At 59.5% G+C, this 25,607-nt stretch overlaps 10 protein-coding genes and 3 non-coding genes across 13 annotated transcripts; 7 read left to right on the top strand and 6 right to left on the bottom strand.

The window, feature by feature from the left end:
- Positions 1–165: 165 nt before the first annotated feature.
- On the top strand, positions 166–3,776 carry A1Q1_06144 (zeta DNA polymerase; the record flags this gene model as incomplete). Its single annotated transcript, XM_014321353.1, has 3 exons — positions 166–1,314; positions 1,374–3,021; positions 3,100–3,776. The coding sequence occupies 3 exons, from the start codon at positions 166–168 to the stop codon at positions 3,774–3,776; spliced, it is 3,474 nt and encodes a 1,157-aa protein (XP_014176828.1).
- A 141-nt stretch (positions 3,777–3,917) lies between these two features.
- A1Q1_06143 (zeta DNA polymerase) lies at positions 3,918–5,612 on the top strand (the record flags this gene model as incomplete). The annotated part of the gene is made up of 1 exon (XM_014321352.1): positions 3,918–5,612. One exon carries the CDS (start codon positions 3,918–3,920, stop codon positions 5,610–5,612), a length of 1,695 nt encoding a protein of 564 aa, XP_014176827.1.
- A 389-nt stretch (positions 5,613–6,001) lies between these two features.
- On the bottom strand, positions 6,002–8,551 carry A1Q1_06142 (uncharacterized protein; the record flags this gene model as incomplete). The annotated part of the gene is made up of 4 exons (XM_014321351.1): positions 6,002–6,660; positions 6,699–7,807; positions 7,870–8,247; positions 8,544–8,551. 4 exons carry the CDS (start codon positions 8,549–8,551, stop codon positions 6,002–6,004), a joined length of 2,154 nt encoding a protein of 717 aa, XP_014176826.1.
- A 2,414-nt stretch (positions 8,552–10,965) lies between these two features.
- Positions 10,966–11,666, top strand: A1Q1_06141 (G-X-X-X-Q-X-W domain-containing protein; the record flags this gene model as incomplete). The annotated part of the gene is made up of 4 exons (XM_014321350.1): positions 10,966–11,126; positions 11,258–11,370; positions 11,473–11,574; positions 11,653–11,666. 4 exons carry the CDS (start codon positions 10,966–10,968, stop codon positions 11,664–11,666), a joined length of 390 nt encoding a protein of 129 aa, XP_014176825.1.
- A 478-nt stretch (positions 11,667–12,144) lies between these two features.
- On the bottom strand, positions 12,145–12,234 carry A1Q1_t442. The gene has a single exon. It is a non-coding gene; the product is annotated as a tRNA-Lys (tRNA).
- A 344-nt stretch (positions 12,235–12,578) lies between these two features.
- Positions 12,579–14,871, bottom strand: A1Q1_06140 (uncharacterized protein; the record flags this gene model as incomplete). The annotated part of the gene is made up of 7 exons (XM_014321349.1): positions 12,579–12,999; positions 13,048–13,070; positions 13,115–13,329; positions 13,404–14,218; positions 14,274–14,585; positions 14,640–14,678; positions 14,732–14,871. The coding sequence occupies 7 exons, from the start codon at positions 14,869–14,871 to the stop codon at positions 12,579–12,581; spliced, it is 1,965 nt and encodes a 654-aa protein (XP_014176824.1).
- Positions 14,872–18,070: 3,199 nt separating this feature from the next.
- A1Q1_t441 lies at positions 18,071–18,163 on the bottom strand. Its single transcript has one exon. It is a non-coding gene; the product is annotated as a tRNA-Leu (tRNA).
- A 361-nt stretch (positions 18,164–18,524) lies between these two features.
- On the bottom strand, positions 18,525–19,298 carry A1Q1_06139 (uncharacterized protein; the record flags this gene model as incomplete). The annotated part of the gene is made up of 1 exon (XM_014321348.1): positions 18,525–19,298. The coding sequence occupies one exon, from the start codon at positions 19,296–19,298 to the stop codon at positions 18,525–18,527; it is 774 nt and encodes a 257-aa protein (XP_014176823.1).
- Positions 19,299–20,237: 939 nt separating this feature from the next.
- Positions 20,238–20,332, top strand: A1Q1_t453. Its single transcript has one exon. It is a non-coding gene; the product is annotated as a tRNA-Leu (tRNA).
- A 499-nt stretch (positions 20,333–20,831) lies between these two features.
- On the top strand, positions 20,832–22,619 carry A1Q1_06138 (intermediate peptidase, precursor (MIP); the record flags this gene model as incomplete). Its single annotated transcript, XM_014321347.1, has 1 exon — positions 20,832–22,619. One exon carries the CDS (start codon positions 20,832–20,834, stop codon positions 22,617–22,619), a length of 1,788 nt encoding a protein of 595 aa, XP_014176822.1.
- A 149-nt stretch (positions 22,620–22,768) lies between these two features.
- On the top strand, positions 22,769–23,239 carry A1Q1_06137 (intermediate peptidase precursor; the record flags this gene model as incomplete). Its single annotated transcript, XM_014321346.1, has 1 exon — positions 22,769–23,239. The coding sequence occupies one exon, from the start codon at positions 22,769–22,771 to the stop codon at positions 23,237–23,239; it is 471 nt and encodes a 156-aa protein (XP_014176821.1).
- Positions 23,240–23,622: 383 nt separating this feature from the next.
- On the top strand, positions 23,623–24,376 carry A1Q1_06136 (uncharacterized protein; the record flags this gene model as incomplete). The annotated part of the gene is made up of 3 exons (XM_014321345.1): positions 23,623–23,810; positions 23,866–24,071; positions 24,171–24,376. The coding sequence occupies 3 exons, from the start codon at positions 23,623–23,625 to the stop codon at positions 24,374–24,376; spliced, it is 600 nt and encodes a 199-aa protein (XP_014176820.1).
- A 373-nt stretch (positions 24,377–24,749) lies between these two features.
- On the bottom strand, positions 24,750–25,598 carry A1Q1_06135 (uncharacterized protein; the record flags this gene model as incomplete). Its single annotated transcript, XM_014321344.1, has 2 exons — positions 24,750–25,177; positions 25,232–25,598. The coding sequence occupies 2 exons, from the start codon at positions 25,596–25,598 to the stop codon at positions 24,750–24,752; spliced, it is 795 nt and encodes a 264-aa protein (XP_014176819.1).
- Between the last annotated feature and the right edge of the window lie 9 nt (positions 25,599–25,607).

Raw genomic sequence — 25,607 nt, 5'->3', positions numbered from 1 at the left:
AGTTTCCCCACCTTCCTCAGACATCGCTACTGGCCACGCATCGAGGCTCCCGCTACCATGTCCTCGCAAGGGGATCCGGAGAGTAAGCTGCTCGCACCTGCCTGACGAAGCTGACAGACAGGCGAGGCCGCTCTCCGCCTCCGGATCACCCAGATTACGACCTCGATGGCTGCACCCCTCCACAACCTCCGTAACGACTACGCGCCGCCTTCCCTCCCGTCAGCAATTCCTCCTGGACTGCTGCCTGGACAAGTACCGGTACTGCGTGTCTTTGGAACGACCCCTAAGAACCAGAAAGTATGCGCCAACGTCCATCTATGCTACCCGTACTTCTTCGTGCCGTTTCCGATGGACTCGCCCGACCCCTTGCGACCAGAACGCGTCATCCGGCTATGCCAGCGCTTCGCGGTCAGCTTGAACCATGCAATATGTCTTGCTCTACGACAGAATCCTACGGGGCCAACAAATGCAGCAAACTTCGCCGGTGGAACCGATCCAAAGCACCTGCATGTTGTCTCCGTGATGCTGGTCAAAGGCACGCCTTTCTATGGATACCACCTCGGTTACTCGTACTTCCTCAAGGTGTCGCTGGCGAATCCGTCCAGAGTCCGAGTTGCCGTGGAGCAACTGCACAAGCCTGTCGTGCTCGGTCGAGAGTGGCAGCCCCACGAAGCCCATCTTAGTCATGTCTTGCAGTTCATGTGCGACCTCGATCTATACGGATGTGGCTTCCTCGATCTTTCCGGAGGGACGTTTCGAGAGCCGCTCCCCGAACCGGCCTCCAGCCAGGAAGGTGAATCGTCTCTAACAGTCAACACGTTCACGGTTCGCGAGGACATGGTGTATCCGATGGGGTTGTCGCCGGCGCGTGACACCCATTGCGACCTGGAGATTGACGTTCTTCCTCACCAGATCATGAATCGCAATCGCTTACAGCAACGACCGCTCCACCACGACTTCATCGAACTTCTCCACTCCCCTCTTGATCCTGAGGAGAAGCTTGTCCCCGCTATGAAGGAACTGTGGGAAGACGAGCGTCGCCGTCGTGCTGCGAGAGGACTGGCTACCAGCGAATCGATCATGCTCCCCGTCAGCGGTGGCGGACGGGGAAGGACACTCGAAGAGCTCGGATACAAAATCGAAGGTCAGGAGATCATCAACAAGGGTGGCGACTGGAAGATCTCGGAGGAGCTCTGGGACTATATCTCATTGCGGATGGCGAATGAACGCAAGAAGAGAGGACTGTTGAGCTTCAGCCGCGTGTCCAAGGACTTGAAGGCTGGTGCCAACGGTGAGAAGGCGAAGTACGACAGGGTGAGCTACCCCATACTGCTAAGTCAACTGACCTGTAGTGGATCTTGACCGCCTTCGAGGCGGTCTCAGCACACTGGCCCAAGCCGTTTCGGGCGAAACCTACGCAGCAATCTGTGAAGCAATCCTCAGTCTTTCATCGGAGCTCATCGGTTGCCCCGTCTTCTTCACCACCTCCGCCCTCGTCTCCACCGGAACCAGATGACGTCGAGGAAGACAATCCATTTGACGTCCTTGCCACACAGGCATCTCAAGATGTCCCTGCCAAAGTTGAGGTTGACTACGACGCCGTGCAAGTTGTTGAGGACGAGGACGAAGACGATCCGGGCGAACAGCAACACAAGGAAGCTGTTCGGTTACGTGCGGAGGAAGGTCAACAGATCAGAGCTACCCAAGCCGCCGTCGACGAGGACGCTGATGATGAAGACCTGGATGAACTTTTCCGCCAAGCTATCAAAGGCGAGGAGAAAACACCCACCAGATCCCGCTCCCAGACCCCTAGCACTGTGGGAACGATGTCGACTGGCCGGCGACGAGAGCGACGGCTGCGAAAGTTGACAGAACAAGCTGGTTTTGGTGATCTCAGCGTCATTATGGACGAGAGCTTCACCTTGTCATCCCCAAGCCAGAACCCGTTCGCCGATCCGCAGACACCCACGAAACAGATCAAGACCCAGATACCTGCCACCAACGGGTCACAGACAACCCCCTCATCCCTTGTGCGACGTTCTTTTGGCAGCCGTTCCAAGAAGAAAGCGAGCCACTTAGTGTCGCCTTCACCATCCAAACCCAGCCCTAGTGCTCTCGTGCTTCACGAGTCGAAACGATCCGTGACTCATTGGACCCCCTCACCGCAGTCACCGACGCCGAAAGCCCGAAAGGTGGTCACACCGAGCCCTGAGGAGCCGCTCTCTGAGATCAAGGTCGGACGGTCCAGCTCTCAGAAGCCTCCCCCCAATGCTCAACGGACGCCTGCCGCCTCCATGCTTGCTCCGCCGTCTGCCCTGACGATGCGCATGCTGAGCGCCACCCTTCCCAATACCAGCAGGTCTAGCGGGTCCGCAGAGTCGCCGACGGCCTCGAAGCGGCCACTCACAGCTGCGCTGCTGCACGAAGATTCCAGTGGGTCTAAGGAATCCCCATCTTCCGCGGAGCGCATGTCCCGTCCTAAAAAGCGAGTACGAGTCTCCAGCCCAGTGGTTAGCCTCACACCACCACAGCCATCGCAGCCAAATGGATCGGGCAGCTCTGGCGGTCCAGAGATCTCCCCTGGGAGCTGGGAGTATGCTCCACGACCACCAACTCTGCGTGAAGTGGTTGAGACGATGACGCTGGAAGGCGTCGAGCCAGTCGAGTATCGAGACCCCTTCTATTCCAACCCCGAGGACGTTCCACCCCGCCCTAAGCTGTTCGCTGGTAGAGCATTTCGGCTCAAAGGCAATGACATCCAGGAGCTTCGACCCTTTGAGTACTCGACTAAGGTCAGCGGCACGAACTCCTGGCTGAAGACGAGGCCACTGGAACCTGCTACAGCCGAGTTCGGTTGGGAGTACGCACCCGTGCCACCCTCGCTCCGAACTGTTGTCGACTACTGCAAAGGCAAGGATGAAGAGATTGCCGCCTCCATAGCCACCGCCGCCGCCTCACAGCTTGCTCGGCCGACGCAGAAGAATAAGTACGGGTTCAAGATCACGCAGAAGAAATCTGAGCGTGAGCAGAGGAACATGTCGGTTCTCTCTATTGAAGTATTCGGTGAGCTCCGAGTTCCCCAGTTGAGCTGACGAACAGCCCCATCACGACACCAGCTGAAACCTGACCCCGCAAAGGACGAGATTGCAGCCGTGTTCTACTGCTTTCAAAACGACATGGAGTCCCTCCCCGATACCACTAAGCACCCGGGATACTATGCTGGATGCGTGGTGGTCGACAGTCCTCAGATTGCTGAGCACCGTGCTCGACTGCAGGGAGTACCCTGCCATGTCGTCGATTCTGAACTTGATCTCATCAACTGGGTAATCGATGCTGTGAAGGAGTGGGACCCAGACGTCCTGACAGGATGGGAGCTGCATAACGCGTCCTGGGGATATCTCTCGGCCCGAGCAGCAGAGTCATTTGACTTGGAGATGGTCAGGGATCTCTCGCGCATGGTGTCGGACACGACTCAGAATCGGAAGGACGGATACTCGGCACACCACACGTCGACATTCAAGGTGAACGGTCGTCACACGCTGAACATCTGGCGAATCATGCGCGGCGAAGTAAACCTGAACAGCTACTCGTTCGAGAACGTCGTCTTTCATGTACTGCACAGGCGCATCCCTCGCTACTCGGCGGCAAACCTCACAGCCCTGTGGAAGAGCAGGTCGCCTGAGCATACCGCTCGGGTACTACACATGCTCTTCGAGCGTGTCGTCATCTACGCCGAGGTCATGGACACGGCTGAGATTATATCGAAGAATGCGTGAGTTGCAAGCATCGTTTATGAGCTGACGTGCAGTGAATTCGCGCGCGTCTTCGGAGTCGACTTCGATGCAGTCGTCTTTCGAGGCTCCCAGTTCAAGGTCGAGTCGTTCTTGTTTCGATTGGCGAAACCTGAGAGCTTCATCATGGTCACGCCTTCGAAACAGCAAGTCGGCCTGCAGAACGCGCCGTTCGCTGTGCCGCTAATCCATGAGCCCGAGTCCAAGTACTACAACCACCCGATCATCGTGCTCGACTTTCAGTCGCTGTACCCTTCGGTGATGATCGCATACAACATTTGCTATTCCACCTGCCTCGGAAGAGTTGAGCAGTTCAAAGGCACAAACAAGTTCGGATTCACCGAGCTCAAGGTCCCAGATGGTCTCCTTGAACTTCTGAAGGACTACCTGACGGTCACTCCAAACGGCATGATCTTCGTGAAACCGGCTGTGCGCAAGAGTCTGTTGGCCAAGATGCTTGGAGAGATCCTCGACACGCGAGTCATGGTCAAACAGGCCATGAAGGGCTATCGCGACAACAAGAGTTTGACCCAGATGCTCAATGCGCGCCAGCTTGGTCTCAAGCTCATGGCGAATGTCACATATGGCTACACATCTGCGACCTACTCCGGGCGCATGCCGTGCATTGAGATCGCCGACTCGATCGTGCAGACCGGTCGCGAAACGCTGGAGAAGGCTCAGGAGCTCATCAACTCCGAGGCGAAATGGGGTGCAACAGTCGTCTACGGCGACACTGATTCCTTGTTCGTCGCACTCCCAGGTCGCTCAAAGGACGAAGCGTTCAAAATCGGTCACGATATAGCGGATGCGGTGACCGCGATGAACCCCAAGCCGGTCAAGCTCAAGTTCGAGAAGGTGTACATGGGCTCGGTGCTGATGGCGAAGAAGCGCTATGTCGGCTTCAAGTACGAGCACCCGGACGACGTGGACCCGGTGTTCGACGCCAAGGGTATCGAGACGATCCGCCGAGATGGCTTTCCTGCGCAGCAGAAGATCGAGGAGATTGCGCTCAAGATGCTATTCAAGAACCAAGACCTCAGCGAGATCAAGGCGTTCGTGCAGGACGAGTGGCGTAAGATTCTCACGGGACGCGTGTCGCTGCAAGACTTCATCGTGGCGAAAGAGGTTCGCCTGGGAACGTACTCCGAGAAAGGTGTCCCTCCGCCGGGTGCAGCCGTAGCGTACCGGCGAATCCTGAAGGACCCGCGCGACGAGGTCGAGTACGGCGAGCGCGTCCCCTACATCATCTCAGACAGCAGCACGGGCGGAAAGCGCCTGATCGACAAGGCGCGCACGCCAGAGGAGATGCTCTCGAGCAATCTAGGCATCGACAAGGAGTACTACATCCGCAACCTGCTCATCCCCCCGCTGTCGCGCATCTTCAACCTCGTCGGCGCCGACGTCGAGCAGTGGTACGACAGCATGCCACGCAGCAAGCGTGTGTCAACGTACGGTGCGAATGGCGGCGGAGGCAGCGCCCGGACGACCCGCATCGATGCGCATTTCCGCTCACGCCATTGCCTCGTCTGCGGCGCCGAGAGCGGAGACGCCCTGTGTGCCGCATGTCGGGACGAGCCTGCCGCAACGGCCCACGCACTCTTGAGTCGGCAACACGCAGCGCACTCCCGCCTCGCAGAGCTGCAGCGTATCTGCGCCAGCTGCGCCGGCACGGGGCCAGCCGAGCGCGTGCTGTGCGACTCGATAGACTGTTCGGCGCTGTACGCGCGCGCCCGTGCCGAGAAGGACGTGACGGACGTCGCGGACGTGCCGGCGCTCGTGGCCGAGCTAGATCAGCAAGACACGCTGGACCTCGACTGGTAATTCGGAGCAACACGACGATCGACAAGATCCATTTGATGCTTTCTACAAGACATGACATGCGGGGGAAACAGGGGCAGGGCACACAACAACAACTATGGACTTTTGGAACTAAAGAGAGACTTGCTGGGGATTTCTACAACCTCTTTCACGTTGCTCGGGGACTCGGCTTTGGCGTCGTTCACCTTTCCTCCTTTCTGGTACCTCTGTAGTCATAGCGCAACGTAATGTAACACTTTAGACGGTACAGAGGGCCCCAGTCGGATCGGTCCGCCTCGACTCCGCGGCAGTGCAAGAATCTAGATTAACTCTGCTTCTTTCAACTTGAACGTATTATAATAATGGGTGAGTGGATCTTTGCGTTGGTTGGGATTCTTGATGTGTGGTTGTGATTACGCCATGGACCAGCTGCCGCCCTCTCCGCCGCCGTACCTGCGTAGATCCCACTCGACGACCGTCTGCTCGGTACCGGCATAGAGCCAGTCTCCAGTAGGATCGAATGCGACGCCCGAGATACCAAACGTGCCCTGCTCAACGCCGTTGCGACGGGCAGTGTGGCGCGGCCGGCTCGACTCGTCAAGGTACCACGGCACAGGCACCACGACGTGGGCCTGGAACGACCGCGCGTCGACAATGTGAATGTTACTCGTGTCTTCACTAAAGACGAGTAAGTCGCGCGAGGATCCCTCGGGCGAGAATTTCACGACGCGCGCCGCCTCCCGCCCCGTGCTGCTTACGACGTGGTCGCCGCCGAGCTGGACCGAAGGTTGCGGGTCAGCCGAGGGGTCGGAGCGCTGGCTGAAGAATGTCGCGAGCGGACGAGAGGTGCGGTGGTCCCAAACGGTCACTTGGCCGTCTTGGCTCGCGACGGCAAACTTGCGCCCATCCTTCGACCACGCCGTCGAGAAGCCCCAGCCGCTCTCAGAGTCGGTCGCTCCGTTGTACACGCCAATCTTCCGGAATTCGCGCCCACCGTCGATCACCTCGTACAGGAATACGTCGGTCGAGTCGCCCACCGTCACCATGGTCCGCAGGTCGGGAGAAAGCGATGCTGAGGTCAGTTGAGCACGCAGAAGGGCGTAAACTCACAATGGTTGACGGCGACGCGGAACTTTTGCCCGCCGATGCGAGACAAACGCCGCGGCTCGCACTCTTCCATGCGCCGCTGGTCCATGTTCTCATCGATCCGTTGCGCGCTCGGCTGGTTCGACAGCCGGTGGTGCGTCGCACGCATGTGCGGAGCATATGGGTTAGACGCGCCGATGCGCTCGGCGGCAGGCTGACGGTTGTAGTACCCGCGCCATGACTCGCCGTGGTAGCGTGAGTCGCGGAGGCGGAGCTCCTCCTCGGCACGACTCGGGTGGTCACGCGACGTGCGCTGCTCGCGGTGTTGGCGGGAAGCCTGCGCAGACTGCGGCCGCGCGGGAATGCCGAGGTTCTGCGACAAAATGCCTTCATTCAGTCCAATCGAGTCGTAGCCGAATGACGACCCAAAGAGCGTGCGAGGAGGCGGCACGTTGCCGTGCGCCGCCGAGCCCCAGCGCACGGCATCGAGAAGGCGACCGTATGGACGGGGATCCTCGGCGGTGTGGCGAAGGGCGCTCGTCGCAGGGGTGTTCTCCCAAGGAGGCTCGCGGTCGAGATCTTCAGCATGCCGCAAGCTGAACATCTTAACACTGGTGTCGTTGCTGCTAACGAGGATACGCGGCTCGTGCATGCGACTCCGCGCCGAGCGTCCAGAGGCGACACTACCTTCCCGCGATGTCACAACCTGAGGGATGTGGTGGTGGGAAGAGGTGGACGACCGTCGTCCCTGCGACATGCGAGGGGTGTGACCGAACGGAAGCGAGTTCGGGTACGTCGCAACGTTGGGCGATGCTTCGTCGTCGACCTCCATGTCGTCCGAGTCAGAATCAGCCGAGTCGATGTCCGACTCGACATCATCGTCGTCTTGCTCCTCAGACGTCCTTTGATAGCCGACATATTGTTGTTTGCAGGCCGCCTGCCTCCGCGCCCAGCCGGTCGGGAACGTGGGCAGGATCGTGATCGCATTGTTGATCGAGCGGGACGTGAGGCTCTGCTTGAGAACGAACGGCTTGATGGGCTCAGCATGCATAGCCTCAGTCTGCTCAGTGCCGGGGGGAAGGTCTGACATGAACAACTCGCCTTTCTGCCCGCCACAAGCGAGGAAGGCGCCGCTGCAAGGTCAGCCGCCGTTTCTGCCGTTGCGCCATCTCGTCATGAGTTTGCGGGAACTCACTTGGTCGTCAGGCACGTCGGCGTGAAATCCAGCTTGAACAAAGTGCGCGTGGTGGGCGTCGGCTTCGCGGGACTCGAACTCCTGGGGGGCGGGCGACCAGTGTAGAAGCCGCTCATCGCTTCCTCGTAGCATCGCTCCCACGGAGACGGTGTAGGAAGGTCGCGACCATCCTCTCCCCTCGGTGACATCTTCTCAGGAGGCGCCCATCGCATCGACTCCAGGGTCATCACATGAGGGTAGATGATATGACCTCGCTCAAGGGGAAGAATGAGGTCACGCAGCTGGGGATGGATAATGGTCACCGAAGCATGCACGAGACTGCTCGGCTGGAAGTCGACATCACGCAGTTCAGACGACGATTCCACCGGGTTCGTGTCGCTGAGGAAAGGTCAGTGGACCATGCGTGTAGGGTGGGGGTTGATGTGGAGGTCGGCGTTGCGCGATAAGGGTGGGGATGTGGGGAAGACACCAGGACCTGGGCACAAGGCTGCCTGTCGTCATGTGTCACTGATAGCGATGGACGTCTTCGCGCATGCCTCGATCAGCTCGTGAGGAGTGGCGAGCGTGACACATGCACTCGCCTGAGAGATGCTGCAGCTCCGATCGATGAGACATCGAGAAGATAGCACTACGCCAAAACGCCCCCTCTTAGCTATAGGAAGGTCTGGACTTACCGGGTCATGGCGAAGAAGAGATGGATCCGAGCGAGAAGGTGTGAGATGAATCAATATATGAGAGTGTGATGCGATGAAGAAAGGTCCGGTGAGTGTGATATGGAAGGTGCACTAATGGCGGGCGGGTGCGGGTGCGATGGTGAATAATAGCAAGCGACTAGTGGTGTGAACAGATGAAGGAAACGTGAGTGGCGAGAACAAGCGATAAGCAAAGGCAAGAACGGCGCAATGAGATGGTAAAGGAAAAAAGGGAATGGGACGGCGGTCGACGGGGAGGTTGAATATAATGGGGAGCAAGGAATAACAGATGAAAAGGAGATGGATAGAGAATGAGTGATGACGCACTGCGGGGTATCTCTCTCTTAGTCGAGTGGCTGCATCGCTGATGACGGGGGCGGGGCGGGGGGCAGATAAAGAGTTGTGGGATCAGTAGTGGATCGGTGTGATGTGGAGCCCAACGGCGCAGGGTGCAGGGTGAAGGGTTCGGCCTCCACGGCGGATTGAAGCTGCAGTGGAATCGAGGACGTGCACGGTCTGGGTCCTGGGTCCATTGTGGGATTCTGGGTTTTCGCGCTTGATCGTGGTTCATGCTGCCCTGAGTAAAGTGTCTCTGCCCGTGTAGTGGCGCGCGCGCGTCTCGATTCAACGCCTGACGCCTGTCTGCCTGGGCGAGTGGGTTGAAGCGAACATTGGCTGCATGGCTATGAGGTCACGCGCACGCGATTTCGGTTGAGCCTGAGCCATCTGCTTCGAAGCATGATTCATTACCTCTGCGTGCCCTGTCTCCCCCTGCCTGCAGCCTGCGGTCAGGTGTCAGGCGTTTCGGTCTCTTGCCTGAGCGTACTGGGGCGAGATCCCGAGCCAGTAGATCCTCATTCCCTCTGCCGCCCTAGACCTCACTCTTTCATTCATTCCAGCGCACCACTCCATCGTGCTTGAATGCGCCTATGGACAATAGCTAGTAGGGTGGCGTTCTTTCGAGAGCTTACGAAACCGCTTTGTGCATGCTAAATGTTCCTTTGTGGCGACAAGGACCACGCGGGCTGTGTCTGAGGAAGCCCTCCCTCCACATATTGTCCGATCGGCGTCTTGTTCTGAGCTTCGTTCCTACAAGACCGAACCGTCTGGGCAGTTACGTCATAGCATCTCGCACCGCACCCAGACACAAGACCAAGCGACCATGCGCGCATGCGTTTATAACCTTCCCCGCAACCCGCGTCATCCTCACCGCCCCTTTCGAAATGTACGCCGCACCGCTGCCCAGCTTGCTCAGCACTTCCGCCTGCGCCTCGCTTCGAGACGGAGCCGTACGGCCTCGATGTCAACACTTTCCACTCACCATTCCATTCCTCACTGCGTCACGATCACTAAACGGTATGAAGGTGCGAGCCTCACATTACAATCAAGCGCAAGGCATGCGCGAAAGGGTCTCGGCTCGTTGAGGGTGCGTTGAGAGCTTACTCGGACGTCTGCGGGGCCAGTGTTTGGTAGCGAGCCTCCGATGATGGAGAAAGCAGGAGTGCTCCTCGCGTTGAGAGGCACCGATGTTCCGGCTTCGCGGAGAGCACTCCCGAGTGCAGGAGCGGCCTGTTGCTTGTTACGAGGTGCTTCCCCCATCTTGCAGACTCCGATGACGGGGACACGACTCACGAGGCACAAGCAGTGACTTGGCGCTGAGTCACACTCAAAGCAGGATCTACCGGTCTCCGCGAGTGAAAGCAGCGACATGGTCATGAGAGGTGAGCAGCACCGCACAGATGAGGAAAGCACGCGTTCAGCGGAATCGACGGATGTTGTCTCCCTTTCCCGCCATGGGGTTGTCTCAGTAAAGCGATTTGCATGGCTCTGCGAACTTGTGAGACACTCAGCACAGCTCGCTCGGTACGACGCACGATGCACCCCGCTCCGATCAACAGCCAAGCAGAGCCACCTCATGCACCTCACCGCAGCCCCCGTGCAAAGCTCTTTCTCGCCTCAACCGGCGACACGTCGGCGTAGCTACCATCCAGCTGACCTCGGCAGGCTACGCCGGTTCCAAGCTGGAAGTACGCAGAGCAGGTCTTCCTCGCCGCCTGATCATAATTGCATACCGCCGAGCGAACGCCATCATACCGGGCCAAGCATCTCGGCTCCGAACGAAGCTGCCGTGGCCAGTGCGCTGGTGCGCATGGTGCCGATTGCCTTCGCGCCGTGTTGCTCACGGCTCCGGATCGTCTGCAACAGATCGTCTCGGCTCGGTCCTCCAGTTCTTTCGACGACGTCGTTGGCCTTCCCTCCGTCAAGCGTATTTATAGCCTACACTGGATCTTGCCCTTCTCTGCAACCCTCCTTTCACCTTGAATACTGACACGCTCACCCTCTTCACGTGTACCTGTTACTTTCATCACATCCTCGCGAACGACAACCTCGTCTACACGACGCAATGCTCACCCTCCTTGCCACCCTCGCACTCACCGCCCCCGCCCTCGCTGGCGAAATCCAGTGGGCGCAGATGACCGGCCGTTCCGGCTTCCTCGCCGTTGGCACCTCGCGCATTGACGGCAACGGTACCGCGTACATCGACAACGGTGCCCCGGTCTTCGTGTGAGTTTTCCTTACTCAGGCTGCCCCTTGCGTATCCAGCGAAGTTCGCGGCCTACACAGGTTCGCTTTCCAGTGACACCGGCCGCAGACGTCCTCGAAGCTGTGCTGTTTTTCGACATAGCTGACATCAGCTCGGGCGACTACCTTCGCTACGTCAACATCGACTGGGACTACAAGTACGGCCAGGCGGGCCTGATCAAGATGAAGATGAGCTCGGGCGACAAGTGTCTCGATGCGGGATTGAGTGAGTCCCCTCCTTTCCTACCTACCTCGCCTCCTTTGGCTCCCCATTCACGGGACCTTGAGCTATGAAGCTTCGCAATTGGCTGCCTGAGCTAACCCGCAGCGCCCGGTAACGGCACCCCACTCAAAGTGTGGGACTGCTATGAGGGGTACGACGCGCAAAACTTCAAGGTGCACGACAGCCGCATCGAGCTCGTCGGAAAGGGTGAGTTTTGGCATCCTTTGCGCTCCAACCTCCTCTATGATGGCCAGGTTTTCAGGAGCTACAGCGTTCTGTCCACAGTTGCCTTGAGCTAGTCCGGAGAGCTGGGAGCTCCTTACAATGTCCTTTTCTTCAGCTCCAGTGAGAGAACTTGCTAGCTAACCCCAGGTCTCTGTGTCGACGTCCGTGACGGCGTTAAGCCCAGCCCCGGCAACCCCGCGCCCCAGCTCCAGCTCTGGCAGTGCACCGGCGGCCCGAACCAGGAGTGGGACCCTGTGTGCGAGTGAGCGCTACAGCGAGTGCAGCGAGCTCTTTCCCTCTCTCCTACCTACTCCCTTTCTCACACTCGGCCCCCGGCTACTTCATCTTAGTCGCGATCGAGCAAGCTTTCAATCTTCCTCCGCAAGCGAAGGACACAAAATCCCTATGGACGCTAAATAGTTACTTTGATCGGCAGTTGCTCAGATGTAAAAAGGACACTGACTCCCCTTCTGGCCCCTCGTTGGAAGCAAAACTGACCAAGAAACTAATGTAAGGAGCGGACCGCCAAACACGGGGCAAAATGAAAAAGTAAGCCTCGTATGGGGCTCGAACCCATGACTGTGTGATCAATCGGCTATGTTGCGTAAGAGTCACACTATCTACCGACTGATATAACGAGGCGTTGCTTGGGAGAATCTTTCTTCAATATAACTTGTCAGCCATTCTCCCGAAGATTCTGCGCGCTTATCGTCGCGACATTTGCGTCCCGTTTTTGCCGACACGCACAGCTGATGGTTGCTGGAGCACGCCGAGACGTACCCCGCTCCGCTGGCCGCCGGTGGCTCGATGCTCACCCGCCCGCCGATGACGGACATGGGGTCGTATTCGGGGTAGAGCAAGAAGAGAGGGTGCGGGGGATCTGCGAACCTCACCTCAAATCCCATGCCCGAAAGCCCAACGCCGAACTCGTCCCCACCTTCTGCTTACCCCACTCTTCACTCGGCGCATTCCAAGCCACACGCCGCTCACGCCGCGGACGGCGCTCTCGGGCGCTCGCTTAGAAATGTGGGAGTCCTGACCCACGCAACAAGTGACACTCCGGCACGGATGGGGATCACCTCATCACATCCTGGGTGTGGTGTGACGCATGGTCTGCCTTCGCCACGTGATGCCATAGACGCAGCGCCGGCTTCGCCGGCTGTTAGGCAGCACATATGCATTGTGACTACTGGCTTTTGCTGGTGGTACAATATCTGTTCAACGTCCTCGAGCTGGGAGATGGTGGCAGTGGGAATTCGGGCGATATTGCGGTGAAGTAGAGGTGGTGACAACGCCGTGCTGCTAGTAGGCTTATCGGTGTTCGGTTGAGAGTAGTGTGGGGAAAAGGGGGTAAAGGGGGCGAGCTTGGCCCACATTGCGCATGGCTGGGCGTGCGCGATGGGATCACTGCATGATGGGCTGGACGTCAGCACAGACCGGTGGGGTAACACTTACGATCCACTGGCCCATGATCGCGACTGGGATGTCGTAGCGGTCGCGCCGGATCGTCATGGAGAAGCACGTCTTGATGACCTTGTACTCCTCCTCGATCTGGCCAGAGTGCGCACTCGGCGTGCCCGGCAGCGTCGACAGGGCCTGCGGGAGGTGCAGGTCCGGCACATGCGTCAGGTTCAGGTTCATGCTCGGCGTTGCTGGCGTGTTGACCTGGGTCGCGCTCGGTTGCGGGCGCGTGAGCGAGAGCGGGATCTTGAGCGTGCAGTGCGTGTACACATGCGACTGGCCTATGATAGCGTCAGCATTGCATCACCGCGCACAGGCGCTGTCGAGCCAGTGCCCATCGTATCACTCACCCTTCTCGGACGCTACCTTTCCAAAGTTCTCCCAGAATCGCACGGCACTGTCCTCGTCCATGAGCTCATAAACGCAGAGCTGTCCGCTCCGGAACAGCTTGGCGGGGATGCCAGTCAGCTTGGCGAACTCCTGGTTCGCCTTGTGGATTTCGCCCGTACGGCGCCAGATGCAACTCGGCGTGTGGATCGACGCCAGAGTACGGTCGTATTGCAGCATGAGACGCTCGTTCGCTTCCTCGACGAATACGAGGTCGATGTCTGTCAGCTCCTTCGCCATCTTCCTGAATTTCGGACGGAAGACCTCGAGAGCGGCAAGGATACGGCGGCGCGACTCTGGCGAGATGCTGCTTCCACTTGGCGGGGGAGGGGCGAGCTTGCGGCCGGGCTTCGAGGGCGAACCTGGTCGCGACGACGAGTCTAGCGGCTTGGCACGACCGCTGTCCATCCAGCGGTGCATGCGCTCGTAGCCCTTGACGTAGTCGTAGGGCTTGAGGAGACCAGCCTCGTACTTGGCCTGGATGACTTGCGTCAGACGCGAAGCACGAGAACCGCTTGGCTGATCGGCGGCAGCGAGGAGGTATTGCTCGAAACGGGAGATGCTCTTGAGCGGTTCGGCGCGCGCTTTGCCCTTGCCATTCATCTGGTTCGCCTGATTTGAGGGTCCGGCGAGACCGACCTGCTGAGCGAGCTGGGGCTGTCCGAGAGCCTGTGCAGCGGCGACGAGCTGTTGCTGCTGAGTCTGCTGACGCATGGCCTGGTTCAGGACGTCAACGAAACCGGGTATCTGAGGCATGCGGAGCGTCTTGAGCATATCACTGAGGGATCGGTAAGCTGACTGCGGAGGAGTACCATGAATAGCTCTGCACTCACGAAAGTATTCCGAACTCGCCATTGTTGTTATTCGGCGCAGCAGCTTGTGCCCAGTCGAGCGGCTGCTGGTGCGGCGGCTGCGCAAGGTGCTGGTTCCCAGCTTCCCTCGCCAGTATTCCCAGGTCGATGGCATCGGCAGTCGATGCGTCTGGAAGCAGCGGCCACGCGGACGAGTTTGAGTCGTAGATAAGCCGTCCGGGCTCTGTCTTGGGGACGACGGGCGCCGGGGCACTGATCTGCTGCTGCTCGGCGTTCTTCTTTGCATTCGGCGGGGTCACGTCGCGACAGAGATGGGCGATATCGCGCTTGATACTGGGATGTCAGCTACTATGACAGGGGAGCGCAAAGCAGATCGGTTTCACTCACCAGCGCTCGCAGGGGCGTCCTCCCTCGCACACCATGTGTCTGTTGGTAGTGTCAGTACGAGTATCGGCATTAGGCGCAGGTTTGCGACTCACGAGCGGCGACAGTAGACACAAGCCTTGCCTCCCTTGCGTTTCTGCTTCTTCTTCTTCGTGCTGCCTTCCTCCCCGTCTTGGTGACGCTTGATCGGGTTGATGTTTGGCGGTACGGCACGCGATGAAGACGCTCCAGTCATGGGCGGCTTCCATTGATGCTGCTGCTGAGAGTGGTGGTGCTGCTGGTGATGGTGCTGCTGAGGCTGGTGCATCTGGACCGGCCGCATCTGCTGTTGCTGCTGCTGATTTGTGAGCATGTTGGCAACAGCTGCGGCATGCGCTGCAGCAGCGTTGTCGGCCATGAGAGGCAGGCTGAGGGGGTTGAGGGTGTCGATGGTGAGTAACGGGGGGAGGGGGTAAGATGGGGAGAAGAGGGTAAACTGGTAATGAAAGATTGACAAGTGACAAAGAATAGGCGTCGGCGGAGGGGGGCTGTCGACACTGGGAAGGACCGGTCACGAAAAGATGAGGTGGCTTATGGCGCTTTGTCGCTTGTCGTCGGTTGTCCGATGGGAGGAGGTCGTGCTAGGCCAGCTAGGTTGCGCTTGGTCGTGAACGAGGTGGGAGTGGGTTTGTCTCTAAGGTCTGTCGCTGGCGAGCCCTTTGGTCGACGCTTCTGATTGTACCTGTGCCGTTGATGGGCTAATGGTCTGCACGCTCGAAGGGGCAGGAGTGACCTCGAGCTGGGTGGAAGTGTGCCAAGGCGCAGGTGTCTAGGTGTCTGGCGCCAGGTGCCAGGAACGGCGAGGACCGTCGAGATCTATGATACGAGGTGGACGACGACGAGAGCGGGGGCCGGATGTGCCGAGGGCCGTCTTGGAAGAGGGTAAGAGGGTGGTGAGGAAGGGTCGAAAGGGGAACGGAGGATTGTGGCTTGGAGGCAACAAGACCGAACGCGCACCGAATGACAGTCGAGGGATTTGGTATGTCTCTGAGCTTGGGCGCAACCAGCAAGAGCCGATGACGAGGTGATGTGTATGCGACAGGGGGGCGCGGACGGGCGGCAGGCGCAGGGCGGTGAGGGGCGCAGAGGTGAAGGAGGGGCGTGCCCTGGTCGTGGTAGATACGGACACAAGAACGCGTGGTGCGTGTGGAGTCGAGCCCGTGCGTTGGCGGCCAGGAGTGTCGTGCGTCAAAGCGTCGACGATGGATGAAGTGCGCACAGTCTGCAAACCGTCGTGTGTCGAGTAGATGCGGTTTGCAGGATTGTGGCAAGCGAAATCGCGCTAGCGCGCTACTGAGCGGAGGCGAGGGCGTGCCAAGCGGGCGGGCAAACAAGCGGTTACCCGGAATCTGTGGGCAGCTGCTCACAGTAGTGGGCTTAATGATCGCCCTTCAGGTCTTTTGGGTTCAGGCTTCAGCCTTTCGCGTCTTTGGGCTGCTCTCGCAATCCCTCTCTCGTTTCTCTCTCGATACGCTCGCCTCGTCAAAATGCAAAATACCTGTCCGCTCAGCTGCCCTCGCCCTGCCGCCGGCCTGAAGCCCCCCTCAGGTCCATCAGGGCCGCAGCGCCGCCGTGGTCAACAAAAATACAAATAAATTAGCTCCCGCACCTCCTACAACGACGGTCCGGCAACCATCAATACCAATCTCGGGCTGCAGAAATACCAATCTCGGCCTCGAACGTCTGGGATCGCTCTTTCTCTTTCGCTGGACGAAGAGGGCCGCTAGATCCCCGCGAACACGAGCGTGCGTAACGAAGTGGAATCGGCGGCCCGCCCGGCATCTCGGCACCTCGGCGGCACTGAGGCGGAGCTTAACATAGACCAGCAAGCGGCCTGCGCCCCGCTCCGGATTGTCTGCGACTCTTGACATGTGTTGATAGCGAACTCGGCAGACCCGGCTTTCGCTATCGCGAGTGGAACGAGGATGGTCCGGGGGCCCAATCGAAGAGGGAATGCGGCAACCTTGTCGGGCGTCTTCGTAGCGCGCAGCATGTCCGAGACGTGCCGAGGCAACCGAGGCTGCGGTGCATAGTCTGCGGAGCCTACGGACACCGTGAGCGGCGCGGTGGTGCCGGCGGTGCCGGCGCGGGCGCGCGGGGACTATTAATGCTCGGCTCATTTTGCTCATCGCTCATGGCTGGCGAGTGGATACTTTCACCAGTCAAAGTCTGGGGCAGGCCAGGCAGTGAGGCGTTGCCGGCGGCTTGGCGCACGCGAGTTGCAGAGTTTCTCCGACGACCATCCAGGCGCGCACCAGGCGCCCACTGGCCAGGCCCCCCATGGCCTCTCGAGTGACGCAGACCTGGTAGACCTGGCCAGGCATGCCAGGCACGTTCGAAGCGGGCTCACGCGGCTCAGCCGAGATCAGCGAACCGTATCCCCGGACCTGCCGGTCCTTGGATGCTGGCGCAACGTAAAACTGAACTCTACGCTGCTGTGGAAGCCGCATGGAGGACAGGAGTGCGAATGCGGGAATCCCGGCCCCGCACAACAGCATACCGAGCACATGGTAACGGGTGTGGCAATGATAGGGATGATATCAAGGGAGGAGCCTGGAAACTGGAAACGCTGCGCCTGACCCGCGCCCGTGATGTCAGACCCGGGGCGAGGAGGGCTCCAGCCGGGCTAGACGAGTACTTGCTGCAGTGGGCCAGCTGCCGATGTGCCTTGAGTGTTTATCTCGTGGGCAACAGGTACACGACGCAGAGGCACATGATCCTCGCCCCCTAAGGTGCCCCGTGCTCCGGGTGTACCTCGAGAAGCCTGCGGTTTTCCCGTGATATGCTATGATGAGCCGAGGTGATGCAGGAGCGTCATGCTCCCAGTAAGCGCTCCGGGAAGACCGCGGGTAGTGCTCACAGTCGGTCGGATCGCAGTGCGAACACATGAGTGGTGACTTGAGCCCGTGAGCCCGCGACTGTCGCTCGTCTCTTGTGAGTACCTGCGAACGGACCATGTTGCACACACGCCAGGCTGTGCGACGTGCGAGCTGTGCTGAGGTATGAGCACCGAGCATCAGCGCCGCCGACGCTGCAGTAACCCGTGACACTCTCTCCCTGCGACAACGAGCATGGAAGCCCGGGGTGACCGCTCTTTGGCACTCGTGCGCAGGGACAAGCCTGCAGGGGGGGCCGAAAGGTACTCCTCGGCAGCGTACCTGCGCACGCCCCGCGTTTCTGTGTGAGACCGGCACTGCCTTGCGCTCTGACCATCTGTATCTGTCCCCTTCTATCGAGCTGGCCAATGGTCAGAGTGGGATATGTCACCATCACCAGCCGCTGCACTCGCGGGCCGTTGACGTTACTCTCTGGTGGGTGCAAGGGTGATGGCTGAGGAGCTAATTGAGAACGACACTGACAAAAATGAGGCTTAAGGGAGGAACTGAATCCTCGCTTGACGAGAGTGGGATTCGAACCCACGTCCGAAGACTGCGGAGGAGAAACAAATCACCTTAACACAGCGCCTTAGACCGCTCGGCCATCTCGCCTGCTGATCGGCGCTCGGTCAGGGCAAAACATGTTCGCCACCGGACTCGGAAATCGCGAACGAGCCCCTCCCATGCATCCCCGAGCCCATGTTGTCGTGCAAGTCGCGTAGCGAAGCGTTTTTATTAGATGGATCGATGTGAATTCGGCTGCTGGGCAAGAGTTTATGAGTGTGTCGCATCATTGACCGATGACCGATGTGGCACCTTCACAGGGTATCTCTCCTTTGCGCGCCTCCTTCCCTCTGACTGCACGAACACTGCTCGGGGCGGCAGATGAATGAGAAAAGGAACGGAGACTTCTGGCTGGTTTGCATTCTTATGGATTTCCTCCCACGGCTCCTCGGAACTCGAAAGAGAGTCATTACTTAGGACTATGGATACCACCGTTGATCTGGACGTAGGCGTCGTGGTGCTCGACGGAGTAGTTGGGGTCGTTGGCCTTAACCGCGCACTTGTCGTCAATAGTCCATTTGGAATCTTTGCCCGTGTCCTTGGCCTTGACCTGCTGGTCGCCGACGTAGAGAGTCGGGCGCTCGTACTTGACGGTGAAGGGCGGCTGGCAGTCGCGCTGTTCGGGGGTGGTGGTCTCGTAGATGCCGTTGAAATAGTACCATTCAAGCCACTGGGCTCCATCTCCACTGAGAGGACCGTAGCTGTCGTCGGTCCAGAAGCTCGCAATGTAGGTCTGCTTGCCCTGGCTGTCGATCAAGGTACCGTTCCACCTGCGACCCTTGTCGCCGTGCTCAACTACGGCGGATACAATTTCGTACCATTCGCCCTTGTTGAGGTTGATGCCGTCCAGCGAGCACGACACACCGGCACCCCCATCAGCACCGCCACTGCAGCGAGCGGGGTCGCCAACAGATGAGCCCTTGCCGAAGACGCTGTATGTGAGGTGACCAGAGTATTGGCCCTCGCGGGGCTGAATGCCGAAATACTGCACATCGTGTCCAGCAAAGCTCGCTTGAGTGGAAGCGTAGTATCCCGTCTTCCAGGTCGAGGACGGGTCAACGTAGAACTTGGCCGAGATTTTCTCGTAACCCCCATCGCGCGCGGGAGCTTTCCAAAAACTAAGCGGAGAGCTCGCGAGAGCGGGACCGGTGAACACCAGGGAGGAGAGAATAGCGGTAAGCATTCTGGTTTATGACGAGTAGAGGTAGGCAGGTAGGAGGAATGGAGTGCAGAAGACTGCGGAGGAGGGCGCGGGCCTTATAACTCCTGTGATGGACAGCTACTGTACGGCGCCGATCCATGATAGAGTGCCACTATGGAACCGTTGTCTCCCGGCGGTCCCGCCGAACCTACCTCTTAGTCCAGGGCGCAACCCGACGCCGTTGACATCACAACCGAGCTCGGTGTAGCGGTGCAACTTACGGACTACACCACGCAACCTTCATATCAATTCAGTAGTGTCAATCGAGGAGAGGGGTGTGGGGTGTGGGGGGTAGGATGCGGTTGCACGTGCTGTGCATCCCGCTTGCAGGCACTGCCAGTGCCACAGGGGACTAAGGTTGCGCAGATGGTGGAGCACATGCGGCCACATGCGCCACATGCGGCGCGTACTCCGAGCCGCTGTCGCGCTAGCGAAACGACGATACTCGGCATTCACCGAAGCTTCCGAAGCCCATTTGCTCGCTAGATCGGACCGGGTTGCCGCACTGGTGACTTCCGGCAGATAAGGGGACCAACCCTTTCCCCGTCCCCGCCTTCCAAAGTGGTGTGCATGTCGTGGGAACGTTCGGCATCTTCTACGTCCGCGATATCTGTGGAGTGGGTTCAACTAGAGTCCTGAAGTTACGGCGCCAGTAGTGCTTTCACATCGCGCCGTTTTGTAGACGCAATTGGATCCCGAGAGGGCGACACCGCCGAACTCGCCGACAGCAGAGATGCTATCAACAACGAGTCAATGCCCACAACACCCTCCGCGACTTCCCTGCTCACCATCAACCTGTTCTTCCCGCCAACCTGCCCCTTCAATGCAAAAACGAGTCGCGCCCATTGCAAACAAACCATCCAAGACCATCGGTTCGCCAGCGGGCGCTCGTGGCCCAAAGAGGAGGGCGCAATTCTCGTAGGCGAGATGGCCGAGCGGTCTAAGGCGCTGTGTTAAGGTGACTCTTGAAGCATCTCCGCAGTCTTCGGACGTGGGTTCGAATCCCACTCTCGTCAAGAGAGTATTCAGTTACTCCCTAGCCTCACTTTTTCGTCCCACCGACGCCCGGAAACGCGCTGGGAGGTCGAAGGTGTGCGAGTGTGGTGGGTGGGTCGAAATTTTAGCCCCGTTGAGTGCCAATTGTCGGTCACCACGGAGATAGGACGATGTCCGGCAAAACGCCCGTTTGCTGATGTTGCCGCCGACGAATGTGCCGAGCGGCAGTGCCGAAGATGGAAAGCCTTGGGGACGTTGTTTGTGTGGGCAGATGGTGACTTCGCTGTCCCATATATGGAAATTGCAGTAGAGCGATGAGCCCGTTTCCACTGCAGGAGCCGCATCTAGTGTCCACCTTCGCCTCCGCGAACGGGTGGAGGACTGGTTTTCAGGCGCTCCAGAGCAGAGCTTATCAGCGGGCGTCAATTTCATTTCGCGCTCTGAGCCGGACTAGCCGGCCTCGGCGATCAAGTCGAGTATCACTTCCACCTTCTCAACATTCGTCAGCAAACCCAAAAAATGGCATCGCGCGCCATCCAATCGATGCGCAGTGCCGTGCCACGGCTTGTGCAGCGCCAGCGCGCGCTGCAAACGCCAATGCGTGCGTTTAGTGCGTCTGCATTGCGCCAAAACCGACTTGCGCAGATCCCGAACGACCCGAACTTCGACTTCCCCGGACTCTCTTCGACGAAGGTCGACGACAGCGACGTGCGAGCTCTCTTCGACACTCCTTACGCCCCGACGTCAAACGAGCCGACCGGTCTCTTCACCCTCGGGCCCCTCACGCATCCCAAAGCTCTCCGCCCACTGACGCAGCGCACGCTCGTCCATGCTCGCGCGATCGTGGACCGCATTGCTCGTGCCAAGGACGACCCGTCCGGGCGCGAGCTGCGTCTCGTCGTAAAGAATCTCGACCGTCTCAGTGACCTCCTCTGCGGTGTGATCGACATGTGCGAGCTCGTGCGTAACGCTCATCCCGACTCGCGTTGGGTGAAGGAGGCCGACAACACGTACGAGGCACTGTGCAGCTACATGAATGAGCTGAACACCGACCGGGGACTCTTCGAGGCGCTCGTCGCTACGCTCGAGGCCGACATGTCACCGCCACTTTCTCACGCCGAGAAGCAGGTTGCGCTCACCTTCCTTCGTGACTTCGAGAAGAGCGGTATCGACCTTCCGCCGGAGGTGCGCCAGCGCTTCGTCGAGCTCTCCGACTCACTGCTCGTGCTCGGACGGACGTTCCTCTCGGCTGCCTCCAGCGGACCGAGTCCGCAACCATACATCGAGATCCCCGAGCCGGAGAAGCTTCTGCACGGCCTCGGTTCGGGTTTCATCAACTCCCTCCCGCGGCGCGGTGGAGTTGCCCTCGTCCAGCCCGGGAGCTGGGAGAGCCAGATGATCATCCGTTTTGCCCGCGATGGTGAGGCCCGTCGACTGGCTTACGTGGGCAACTCGCGTGCCGAGCCGGACCGCATCGCCGTCCTCGAGAAGATGCTCTCGGAGCGTGCGGAGCTCGCCGGAGTTCTCGGCAAGAGCAACTGGGCCGAAGTTGCGCTTGTCGACAAGATGGCCAAGAACCCGGAGAACGTCGAGGGATTTCTGTCCAGCCTTGCTGCCCACCACAGGCAGCAGGCTCTTGGAGATGTCAAACTGCTCCAGCGTCTGAAGAGCGCGAGCATCACTGGCATGGCCCCTCCGGCCGGGGCTCGCCTCCCGCCGTTCAATGCCTGGGACCGTGACCACTTCTCGGAGCAGTACGTCTCCGCTCTCGCGCCGGCCAGCCTTGCACCGCTTGCGCCCTACTTCTCCGCCGGCACTGTGCTCCGTGGACTCTCTCGCCTCTTCACGAAACTGTACGGCATTTCCTTCCGTCCCGCCAACGTCGCGCCGGGTGAAGTTTGGCATCCATCCGTTCGCCGTCTTGACGTTATCGACGAGCAGGAGGGCCTCATCGGTGTCATCTACTGCGACCTGTTCTCCCGACAAGGCAAGCCGCCAAATGCCGCCCACTACACCGTTCGCTGCAGCCGCCGTGTGGACGATGACGACCTTGCTGGTGACGGCCTCGCGCCCGGATGGGACTCGAGATTCGGACCTGGTCTCGAGACCGAGGGCGACCAGATGCCCGGCAAGGAGGGCCGGTACCAGCTGCCGATTGTTGTGCTGACCACGGACTTTGGCACTGTTGATGAGGCTGGACAGCCCGCGCTCCTCGGATGGCACGAGGTCGAGACGCTGTTCCACGAGATGGGCCACGCCATGCACTGTGAGTTACTTTGTGGGTTCAACGCTGACGCTCAGCAATGATGGGACGTACCGAGTACCACAATGTGTCGGGCACGCGCTGCGCAACCGACTTTGTCGAGCTCCCTTCGATTCTTATGGAGCATTTCGTGTCTTCCCCTCAAGTCCTCGGCCTCTTCGCTGAGCACTAATCGACCGGCGAGCCGCTTCCGATGCCTCTGCTCGAGTCGCACCTTCGTCTGCAGCAGAGCTTCGCCGCACTCGAGACCCATGGACAGATCGTCATGGCCATGCTGGACCAGAAGTACCACCTGCTTGCCCCTGGAGAGGAGGTTGACTCGTCTGCTGTCTACAACGCGCTGCAGGAGAGCATTGGTGTCGTTCCGCCGGTAGAGGGCACCGCTTGGCAGACGCAGTTCGGTCACCTCTACGGATACGGCGCGACGTACTACTCCTACTTGTTTGACCGTGCAATCGCAAGCAAGGTGTTCGCGACGCTGTTCGCCAAGGACCCGCTCAACCGCGAGAAGGGTGAGGAGTTCAAACGTAAGCTCCTCTCGTGGGGCGGCGGTCGGGATCCGTGGGAGATGGTCGGCGATGTCGTTGGCGGGGCTGAGGGCGAGGCCGTTGCCAAGGGCGACCAGAAGTCTATGGAACTCGTCGGCGGCTGGCACATCAAGTGATACCCCCCCGTGTAGCCTCTTTCTTTCATCTTGTACCACGACCATCATGCATGCACTCTTGATCTTAGACGCCCACATGTGCTTGCACTGTATGCATTGCACAGAGCACAAGCCTCACTATTTCCGAGCTCATGTAAGGGTCAGCCACGAGCTGCCTTTGGCCCTGCCCGCCCTGTCGATTTCGGAATCCGCCGTAGCCGCGCGCCGCGCCAGCGGCCAGGCGCCACCCAGCGGGCAGCTTGCTTGCGGCTCGATTAGATTTCCTTCCGGATTGCCATCTGCTGACTGCTGGCGATCCGGGGTCTGAACCGTATCCCGTTGCTTGGCTTGTCTTCTCACACACCTTTCACACGACCACCAGCAACAGCATCATGACGAGCCCAATGCCGACACAGACCATGGAGGGCGACAAGCCCATGACCTACTGGCAGCACGGCTGGGAGAAGTGCAAGGCCAACCCCGCCGTGCCCATCGGCTGCGCTGCTACCACCGTCGCTCTCCTCGGCGCGAGTGCGTCCCTTAGGTCCGGAAACAGGAAGCAGTTCCAGAACTTCCTCCGTCTCCGTGTTGCGTGAGTATAGTTATCTGCATGGCTAGGCGGCGAGCCAAGGTCTCGCTGTGGAGAGCTTTAAAGCCGAGCACCCTCGAGCCCGACGGTCAGCCTCCACCCGACTATTTGGAATCGCACCCACCTTCCTCGCCGCAACACAGCATGGAGTAGCGCTGACAGATAGAACGCAGGGTTTGACCGTTATCGCGATGGTCGCCGGAGCGTACATGCTCACGAATAAGGCGGTCGAGGTTGAGGAGAAGCGTCACCGCGCTCTGACCGGTAAGTCCAACGAATGTGCCGCGAGCTGCTTGGGCTTTAAGCTCTACCTCGCGGCCTCAGGCCTTAGCTGCTTTGGTGTGCTTAGTAGCTGACGTACAGGCGGTGCTCCTCACCCCGAGAAGCCGACGTACGAGAAGGTGTACCTCGAGCCGTCGACCGACCACCTGTACCCGCCCCGCGACAAGGTGCGCGTGTCCGACTTCACGAAGCGTCTGCGCGACGCCGAGGAGCAGCAGCGTATCGACGACGGCAAGGCCGGCCAGAACAGCCAGCTCATCGACAGCGCCAAGAACATCAACAACTAAACCTCTCATTTTGTAGCATTATGCATCTCACCACTTTTCCGGGCTCCGTTCTCTACCTCTGCCACCTTCCCCTTCATTGTCAACTGCTTCTTGGTTGCAGCTCACTTGGGCCGATCTCGGTCCAACAGGTAGATAGGGAGCTGGGCAAACAGTAGAGTAGACGCATTCGGAATGAGCACAGGTCGCGGCGCCGAGAGGGACGGGGCGGCTGGCGGTGCGTCGACATTCGGAGTTGTCTGGATCAAACACCTACTGGTTAGTCACTACCTCTGCGCACGCGACACGGCGGAACGGTATGAATGGGGTTACATGTGCGATACTAAATGCAAGATAGCGTCTTCCTTCTCTATCCTTCTCTCTGGAAAAAGAGCAGTTAAGCCTTCTCTAGCTCCTTCTTGGCGGTCTTGAGCTGCTCGTCAAGCTCCTTGCTCTTGCTCTCGAGCGCGCTCTGGATCTCGTCCGCGCCACGGAAGTTCTTGCCTCCAACCGACTTGATGCCATCCGAGCGCGCCTGGCGCATCTGGTTCTTAGCGTCCTCGACGGTACCTCCGAGCGAGCGGACGATCTCGTTGCGCACGCTCGTGTCGGGCCGCGTGACGGGGAGGCGGATACGGTCGCCGTCACGCTGCGGCGACATGCCCGGCAGGTTGGCCTTGTGCAGCGCGCTCTCGACGTGCTTCACCGTGTCGCTGTCCCAGGCCTCGACGAGGAGACCACCCTTCGTCACCGTGATCGACGCAATGGCCTTGAGAGGCTGAGAGCCCTGGTCCGGGATAGCAACCTTGACCGTGTCCAGGACGGCTGGGAGTCAGCTCAGATATACCGCTGGAGGAGAATGAGATGCTTAGAACATACCCGGGGAGACACGACCACGACCCCGCTCGACACCCTCGAAGAGGACGCTCTTCGCCCAGTCGAGCGACTTGTTCATCTTCTCGTTCGCCTTCTTCACAATAGCGTCGATCTGGGCATCGGTCATGACGGTCTCCTCGACCTCGACCTCGGCCTTCTTCTTGCCGCCCTTCTTGTTGTCTCCGGCCTTCTTCGCGTCCTTCTTCGTTGCCTTCTTCAGCGTGATCGGCGTCGTCGAGAAGGCGCGGGCGGAGCTCGAGGCAAGGACCGAGGACGACGGCAGGGGGGAGGGAAGGGCGCGCGGCGCAGCGGCGCGGGGAGCCGGCGTAGCACGCGCGGCGATGCGGGCGATCCGGAGGGCGGCACGCATGTCGTTTGT

The sequence above is a fragment of the Trichosporon asahii genome (genome assembly GCF_000293215.1).
Source record: "Trichosporon asahii var. asahii CBS 2479 unplaced genomic scaffold scaffold00075, whole genome shotgun sequence".
Classification (NCBI taxonomy): Eukaryota; Fungi; Basidiomycota; class Tremellomycetes; order Trichosporonales; family Trichosporonaceae; genus Trichosporon; species Trichosporon asahii.
This window is presented reverse-complemented; position numbering and strand designations above follow the sequence as displayed.